The sequence below is a fragment of the Onychostoma macrolepis genome, chromosome 03 (assembly GCF_012432095.1).
Source record: "Onychostoma macrolepis isolate SWU-2019 chromosome 03, ASM1243209v1, whole genome shotgun sequence".
In the NCBI taxonomy this organism is placed as follows: domain Eukaryota; kingdom Metazoa; phylum Chordata; class Actinopteri; order Cypriniformes; family Cyprinidae; genus Onychostoma; species Onychostoma macrolepis.
Genome location: NC_081157.1, coordinates 9,887,308 through 9,896,733, shown reverse-complemented (window position 1 = coordinate 9,896,733; position 9,426 = coordinate 9,887,308). Strand labels below are relative to the sequence as shown.

The following is a 9,426-nucleotide window of genomic DNA, read 5'->3' as shown; positions in this document are numbered from 1 at the left end:
AGAGCTCATTAACATTTAAAGGAGAATGACACAATACCGAGCTGTTTTTGACAGGGTGAAAAAGGTGTTTTTTACACTACCAATGAGAAATTTTAACCAAACTATGTTACAGACGTTTCATTAAGACCCTAAAGAATAATATCAACTTGTGGAAAATGGGCATTATATGACCCCTTTAAGTAAAATTAAAAAGTCAAAGTCTTCTTGCACTGGATGTGCTGGTTTCGGCCTCATTGGCAGCTGCAGTCATGTCCTCATTTCATTGATAAAACACCTGTGATTCACAACTACTGGCTAAGAAACTCACATTCACGTAAAGTAGCCTTGTTTACAAGTTTTCAAGTAAGGACAAAATGCACAAGATATAGTACTTTCAGTGCCCTGTAGTTGGCAATATCAAATTTTTTGTAGCATAAATAAACTGCTGCAGAAAAGCTAGGTGCCATGCAAAATGTAATGTGTAACTGCAACACTCATTTCAAATGTAGTGGAGTAGAGAGTATAGATACTCATTTAAAAATGTAGTGAAGTAGAGAGTATAAGTTGCTAATATCTTTGATACTCAAGTACCTGAAAAGATACTTAAGTACAGTAATTAGTTACATTTACTCAAGTACTTTACACCTCTGACTGTGTGTGTGTGTGTGTGTGTGTCCATAGTAACTACAGAAGTCAACATTTGAAGTGGATCAAAAAAGTTAATCAAAGTTGTCCTAAGACGAGAACGGGTATTGTTTTGGTTTTAGGACAACTTTGATGAGAGGTTTTGATCCACTTCAAATGTTGACTACTATAGTAACTCACTAATTGTGTAGATTTTTCACTGTATACTTTTTTACTTTTACTCAAGTAACTATTAGGATTGTTACTTTTACTTTTGAGTAATTTTACTTTTACTTGAGTGCAGTTTTTGGCTACTCTACCCACCTCTGATGTTAACTAATGAGACCTTATTGTGAAGTGTCACCACATAGGTTCTTGTTTGTATGACGTGGACGTAATGAATTCTTATCTGGGGTTGCGTGGAGTCAGTTGAAGCTGTTTAAAAATGTATTTTGGGCCGTCACAAATTTAGTACTTATGGACTTGAGAAAAATACCTAGTACTGAGCAATAGTGAGCATCAATAGTATAAATGAGCTATTTGTTTTATTTTAAAGCAAGGTTACTGTTCATGTGACAGCTCTAAAAATGAATCCCATACGCATGGTGAAGCTAAGTTCCCATCATACTTCTCATTTCTTCTCATTTGTTAATTTCAGTCACACCCACAACAAAATCTCTGACTCTGACTGTGCATTTAAAGTTGCTGCACTTCTGGTGTCTCTGCTCTGTAACGCGAGCAGTTTCACACCATGTTTGTTCCAGCTCTGCTCACCTGTATTGTGCTGAGAGCATTCAGTGCTCAAGCTAAAGTAGCTGAAAACTTTGACTGTAAAGAATTTTTCTACAGAGACACAGAACCGGGGGGAATGGATCAGAATGCCAAGAAAATCTGTCAGTTTACAGCAAAATTCGGCCCTCATTACGCTACGCTGTACTCGGTTTATCACAGGATTCCTCTCTACAGCGCCTACAGATTTGACCCAACATGCTTCACTGACAGTGGAAGGCCAAGCTTCTGGCATTTAGAGCCACAGGTAACCATGTGCTTCACTGTCTAACAAAAGACTTTCATTTGCAGTTTAAGCTCTGCATTCCATTCTGTTTTATCATTCCAAATAATATATAAAATACATTAGACTGATGGTGCTTTATGGAACGTTCTTATACTGTACTATAACATTAAAAAAGGTTGGCAAAGTAAGAACAATACATTTGATACAGTATTTGTTAATCTTTGTTTTGTTTGTTCATAACCTTTAATGTTAATGTATTAGTAAATGTTGAAATTAACATTAACCCTCAAAGACCGAAATATAGAAAAAAAAGTGTGAAAATAATGTTGTACCTTTAAAATGTTGTTGTAGGAGGCATTTTAGTAAGTTTTTAGGTAAATGTTGTAATATTGCAACATTGGGCTCTTGGGTAGCAGAATTTCAGTGTTTTGAATACAATAAGTCATATTTTTATATAAAAAAAAATTATTATAAAAATATATGTTCAGATTATATTTACAGAACTTGATGAACTAAATGAAAACTTTCATCACTTGACTTTAGAACTTTCATCGCCTTCATGTAAAACGTTCATCACTTATATCAGAGTCCATCTCAAAGTCACTGTTCCCATTTTGCACAGCATCAGTGATTTCCTGGCTGATGGCATTCTGAAATAGAAAAAAATACACTGATTATTTTTTATGCTAAATAATCTACAGAAAAATCCCAATCAAATTTACACATTTTAAAGAATTCACCCATTCTTGAGAATTCACACATTTCATAGAATTCACACAATACTGTCTGATTGCATATTGTGCCCTTTTCTTTATCATAGTAATAGCACTGATACCCCCACAATCCAGAACATTATCAACTGTCCCTCATGCAGCAGGCAGATATTTGGGCAAACAAGCAAAGCACAGAAAGAAAAGAAAAAAAACAGGACCAGTTAAGTATTTTTTTTATAAATGATAAGATACAGATAGTTTGAAATATTATTACACAAATACTTTATCATTCTTGAGGAAATAATTTAATAATCATTAAATATTGATTGAAACTCAAAATGATAACAACAAAGATATTTAAAACTATATTTAAAAATGATCAAAATAAGTATGTTTCTACTAGTATTTTTTGTCACATAGAACAGGGGAGAAGCACAATTCATCCATGTAATGTGCAAGGTGCACAGGCAAATTTTTGCTACCCCTTTAACCCAGTGCTGCAAAATTACAACACTGACATAAATCCAAAATGATCAAAGCATTTGACAATACCTTAATATCTTCATAATCTAGACATACTACAAATCAGAGAAAAACATATTTTAGGCATTTTACTTACTTATCCAGTCCAGAAAAACAAGATGATGTGCTTCAAGGGAAGTTTGCAGGTTGTGTGACTTCATGTCCACGTAAATAGACCTATTTTGTTTTTTAAGTCTAGCATCCAATTGCATTGCAAGGCTGAACAATAATACCTATTAATTGCGTAAAAGTGGTCTTGGAGTGAAAAAAAAAAAAAAACATGAGCAGGGTTTTTTTTAGTCAAGCTAAAAATGATGTTGTAATATTGTGGGCCTTACAGGGTTAATATCCGCATGCATTTTGATGGTACATGATAAAAAAAAATATTCCACATCTTTTTTGGTTTATTTGAGAACATTTTATTGATAAAGCATGTTTTTGACCACCCCTCACTCCCCCATCTCAAAATATATTTACGTTGCGTAAAAATGGTACAGAATTACGGAGAAAATTCTCCATTCACATATCATAAGACAATGTTCAGAGAGCAATTCAAAATCACAAATCTGTCAAAAAATGTTAAGCAATCATTAAATGAAAAGGGGAAAACACTTGAAACACATTGATATATTGCATTTGATAGACGTAGGTTTGTGTTGTGGTGCGAGGCTGGGAAACTCCAGTCCTGGAGAGCCACTGTCCTGCAGAGTTTAGCTCCAACCCTAATTAAACACACCTGCCTGTAACTTTCTTATGATCTTAAAATACATTCATTAGCTGGTTCTGATGTGTTTGATTAGGGTTGGGAGCTAACTCTGCAGGACAGTGGCCCTCCAGGAACGAAGTTTCCCAGCCCTGATGTAGTGTGTCGTGTCATATCATGTACTTCATGGAATGAGATGTTACTCCGTGTTAAACTTCAAGAAGCGCTTCTTCTCTGCTGTGAAACAGAGGTGCACATTACACTTTTTGCACATCACTTTGGGTGTTCCTTTGCACCCAGGAACCTTGCATCTTCCCTTTTTGTCACACATAATGAGAAATCCTGGTTAGGGATGGGAGCCGTGGACCCTTGCTCCCTTAACCCTTATTGCGCAACGTTGCCCTGAGGCAACAAAAAGAACAAATGAATTTCTGAACATGCAAAATAAAAAAAATTCATAAAACCTGACAAAAGTCTTCTCTACAGCTTCACACACACACACACACATTTTTTTATGTACAGATCATGTCATTTTAAATGAGATTACTAAAGCAAATAATCTTGCCGCCTTCTCACACCATGTGCTCCTGTGGCCATGTGTCAGAACAGGACGTCCCGTTTGATAGTGACTCCCACGCCTTATTGGACTGTTCTTTGATACTTTTCAAACATTTTAATTGGTTGCAATCATTTAAAAAAACATGCACTTAACATGGGGCATAAGAAAAACTTTCCGTTGCTGCAGTAGAGGGATAAAGATTAATAAATGCTGTAGAAGTGCAGTTTATTATTAGTTCATGTTGCTAATGTAATTAACTAATGTAACTTTATTGTAGTGTTACCTTACGTATTGTTACAATAAATAAAATAAAATGACAATTTTATAAAATAAAAATAATAGAACATCAAACTAACCATCTAACATAATATTTCTTCTGTAGATTTCCGAACCTGAAGAACAAAATCTACATGCTATGGTCCGTGAGACTCAACATAATAAAAACGATTATAAAGGAAATCAAGCCATCAGCGACGACTACAGTGAAACAGGATATGATCGTGGACACCTGAACCCCAACAGCTTCCAGTGTGGTGAAGGGCGTATAGCAACGTTCACGCTGACCAATGCAGCACCTATGGATGCGTGCTTCAACCGTAACCAATGGGCAAAGTGGGAGAAAACTTTGAGGACTTTTTTAAGAGACAAGCTTTCAAGTGACGGTGGTTCTGCTACAGTCTACATTATCACAGGTACAGTACCCCCCGATGAGAATCTACGGATACCACAAAGCGAAATCTCTGAAGAGCCTGAAAGGGTGACGGTGCCGTCTCACATCTGGACGGCCGTCTGCTATAAGCACCACTCTGATGACAGAAAGTCTTTCTCCTTCGGCTATATGGGGGAAAACACGCCGGAAGGCAGCATAAACCTGATGAGCGTCTTAAACCTGAACACACAAATACAAAATCTCTATCGTCAGCTCTCATCCATTTTTGTGGATGATTGTTTTCATGACAATAATAAATTAGATGGGGTTAAGGTCAAATTTCAGAAATTAATCAATCTACAAAGCAAGGAGAAGCAAGGAGTCCAAATGAGCTCAGGCATGCAAAGCACGTATCTCGCATTGAGAAAGGCTGCCGACAGTAACATCATACCTGAAAAGAAATTCAAGGTGAGTGAGATGACAATAAAATTAGCCTTTGACAGCATGAGCACTTACAACAATGTAGTAAAGGATATGAAGCTTTCTGCTGAAAGCACTTGTCTTATAACTCTCGTGAAACCACAAGTAAGGGGAAAAAGGGACATATCAGGGGTGTCGGATGCTGTTGAATGCCTGCTGGTCCCAGAGAAGCAGAAGACTGCAGCTGATGGATCGCCCTGCTCGAAATTCTCTGACTCTACATACAGCTGTGAATGTGAAACAAATGGTGAAATCAAGTCCTGCTGCTCCACTCCCTGCCTGTACCGGGACAATCTCAATTCCTACAGGTGTTACTCAGGCCAGACGCAGATCGAGTGCTCAGCCCGGTACTCACTCATCACTTTTAAAGGAGAGAAGTGCTTGGATGATCACCCATGTGCAACATACGGCAATGACTACTACTGGTGTAACACCATCTCTGGCAGCTGGGACTACTGCAGCCCTCCGCTGTGGAGAAGTATAGCTAAAAACGGGAAGTACTGCCGCAGTGACCATGCCTGTGCCAAATATGGATCAGGGCAAATGTGGTGCTACACGGATGATGAAGGCAATTATGAAGACTGCTGTACTTCTGATGACTGCCACTTAGCTGTGAATGGCCAAACCTGCAGGTCTGATCACAAGTGTGGCTACCATGGGAATGATTACCTGTGGTGCTACACGGACTATGAAGACAACTGGGATTACTGTTGCAGATCATGTTGATTATAGTTGGTTTACAATTTGTGGTATGAGTATAACTAAAGCAGGACTTTGCAAAATGTACTGGGAGCACTTACTAACCTACAAACTATCTAACATAAAAAAAATAAAGACTGAAATTAACAGCAGCTTAAAATGCTTAAACTTAAAGGGTATATGTATGCAAAAACCAAAAAATCTCATTAAAAACATTAATCTATAATGCATTTTCAATTTTTTTTTAACGTTTTTACAATTTTTGTATACTTCATTTTCAGTAAAAACTAATTTCGGTTCACATTTCATATATGTTTGTATTGTACTTTCCACAAAACAGCTGTACAGGAAGTTGTATTCTAAAAGAAATTGCACTCTGTAATATCTTTTTAGGCCTCTAACTAATTGATCAATTAATCTATTGATTATTTTTATGATTAGTTGATTATATTTTTGATTACTCCGTTTATCATTTTGATTAGTTGATAATCCTTTAGTTAATTTGCCCATAAATAACAACCACAACTTCTGCCAATAATCTTTCAATGTTTCATTCAAACATTTTCTCATAAAATAATTATTATATTTACTAATATAAAATACACACACACAAAAAAGTGACAAGAATTAAAAGGCATCTACCAGGAGTACAAATGTCAATGATGGCTGCATTCGCAGTCAGAGTTTGGGATCAACAGTGCGTGAATCTTGAAATGTGTGTGGGGTTTTTTCATTCAGAAGACTAAAGTATTCAATACATATCTGTATGTATGGACAACTGAAGTCACGACCGCATTCAGGTAACCATAGTGATAGTATCAGAGATTTGAACAACCAACAGCAACTTTGAATGCTTTGTAAAAGAGGGCAGAGAATCTGTTTGAGCCAGGAGCCTCACAGCTCTGGTGGATCTTTGGATGAACGCAAATTATTTCTCCATCTCTATGAGTTGATAAAACCTGTCATGATTATACAGTTGCGTGTGTTTAAACTGACTCTAATTTGCAATGATTTAAAAATTTAGCCTGAGATTGAATAAATATCTAAAATAAAACCAGGACCAAATGAACAACATTGTATTTATTACTGTCCAGTTATCCATTCATTAGGGACTGATGATGTTGCACTGAGTCAAACTGATCTTATCAGAGGATGGAGGGTAACTAGTGCCACTACATGCATGCTCATACAAAAACAACTTGAGTAAGAGTAAAAGACTAGCTTATTTATAAGTACTAATGAGTAGTGAGTATGATCATCTCTTGGGCGCATCTGCCATGAGCTTCATATCTCCTGTTGCTCTCGCGATTTCATGTATATGCACCCCAGAAAAAAGCAGAGGACAATTACTTCCTTATTTCAAACACACACTGTAAAGGCCTTTCCTCACTGAACTCGAAAAAACTAAATGAATTTCGGACGCGATGACACACTGGAATAAAACAATAGATTTCTATGGATGCTTTCACATAGACCGCGAACATTCCCGCACCGAAAATGCGAATGGTTTTTTTCCAACCAATCTGACGTATCTTCAGTTTCGCAAAAGCAAAAACACGGGCCGTCCAGTCAGATTTGAGCTTAGATCACGTGTCTGGAGCCATTGGTGAGTGCACTTGTGGTGGTGGTTTTGAAATATCTCATGTTAATTTTATTTGTGGACAGTTAATTTTATTTTTATTTGTGCTGTACAATTCTGGAGGGTAAGAGAAAATACACATTGATTCAGTTAGCATCGGATGTGAAAGAGTAAGAGAGAAGACCAAAAACAATTCAGTATGCAAATAATACAACTACGTCATCCGTGCCCAATAGCTTCACCATTCAGTTGGTTTAGTGCACGGGTGTCAAACTCATTTTAGACCGAGTTAGAAAATTACTTCAGAAAATACACTTTCCTGTCAGAAACACTGTTCTCAGACCAAATCCTGTCTGAATATGTTTTATTATATTGTCATTTCTTCATCTTTTTAAAAATCATTCATGTCATTTGAAATAAGTTAAAACATTAGTTCAGAAAATACTTTTTCCTGTCAGAAAATACATTTCATTCATTTAGCAGATGCTTTCCAAATGAGGACAATAGAAGCAATCAAAACCAACAAAAGAGCATACACACACACACACACACACACACACACACGTGTATATACACATACATACAGTATAATAAGAAAACAAGTAGAATAGTAAAAGAATAGAGAAAGCTAGTGTTTTTAAAGAAAATAAGCAGTTAGAAAACGAATAGAGAGTGCAAGTGTTAGAAGGTCAAGTGTTTTTTTTTTAATAAAAAAGAAAAATAGATAAAATAGAATTAGAATTATATTATAGTTTTGTCAAATACTTTAATTCAAAAAAATTCGGTCCCACTTTATATTAAGTGGCCTTAACTACTATGTACTTACATTTAAATTAATAATTTGGTACAATGCACTTAATGTGTATGTATTGACGAGGCTCACACACGGAGTACTGCTCTCAGAATGAATTTATTCTGTCCTATAACACAGTCCTGAACTTGGCTTACTGCCGCATTATACTGCCATCTAGTGGCCATTTTAACATGGAACACATATCAATACAGTGTACATACATGTTTTTACATTGTACTTTATTTTAAAAATACCTGCATGTAATTACATCTGTGATTAATTCCATCCTTTACACATTAACCCACCCTTAAACCTACCCATACCACCAAACCTGTCCCTAACCTTACCTGTATCCCACCTCAATAGCAGCAGAAGTGTTTTGCAATACAATATGAACACAATAAGTACATTGTATTTATTTTTTGATGTAAGTAGTTAAGGCCACCTAATATAAAGTGGGACCAAAAATTCACATTATTTCAAAAAAATTCAACATAATTTCCTATTGCATAATTCTATAAAAATATTTTTTTGTAGGTATTGGTGTGTTAGATGTGTCTATCCATTTTCGTACATGTACATGAAACGTAGTGGGAGGGGCACTTCATTGAAAGTGTATAGGTGGCGCTATAGAGCCATTTTTTGCCACACCCACTTTTGAAACCCGTATCAGACGTAAATTTTCACCACTTCTGGCTTGTGTGCAGTTTCATGAGTTTCCGAGCATGTTTAGGCCCTCAAAAATGTGAGTAATTTTGGAGAAGAAAAACAGAAGAAGAAGAAGAAACAACAGAGCAATTCCAAAAGGTCCTTGGGCCCTAATAAACTGAGCAATTTCAAGACGGTCCTTGCACCGCGGTTCTTGGGCCCTAATTAGATCCAGTCTTCTTGCAATTTCGTCTTTTGTTTTCTTAAGTTCATCCATGAAGTTCTGTTGCTGATGAATGACTTTCCTCATCTCAACAATGAATTTCCCAGCTTTTGACTCCATCTCACTTTCACGTATTTGCTGATTTCCTGATAGTTTGTCCATGTCATCGAGTGTCTTGTTATCTTCAATAACTGAGAGAATGTCGAACACAAGGCCAATCCCAGCAAAAACTCCTGTAAG

The 9,426-nt window shown here is 36.4% G+C and overlaps 1 protein-coding gene across 1 annotated transcript; it reads left to right on the top strand.

Annotated features, from left to right (window-relative positions):
• The first annotated feature begins 1,301 nt into the window (after positions 1 to 1,301).
• On the top strand, positions 1,302 to 6,169 carry LOC131537548 (uncharacterized). The gene is made up of 2 exons (XM_058771079.1): positions 1,302 to 1,639; positions 4,498 to 6,169. The coding sequence occupies exons 1-2, from the start codon at positions 1,355 to 1,357 to the stop codon at positions 5,968 to 5,970; spliced, it is 1,758 nt and encodes a 585-aa protein (XP_058627062.1). The 5' UTR covers positions 1,302 to 1,354; the 3' UTR covers positions 5,971 to 6,169.
• The last annotated feature ends 3,257 nt before the right edge of the window (positions 6,170 to 9,426 follow it).

What these genes read in the sequence shown, in the direction of transcription:
- LOC131537548 (XM_058771079.1), top strand. Translation starts at nt 1,355, where the DNA reads ATGTTTGTTCCAGCTCTGCTCACCTGTATTGTGCTGAGAGCATTCAGT. An exon ending in TCTGGCATTTAGAGCCACAG is followed by an intron (nt 1,640 to 4,497) that starts GTAACCATGTGC and finishes TTTCTTCTGTAG; the next exon opens with ATTTCCGAACCTGAAGAACA.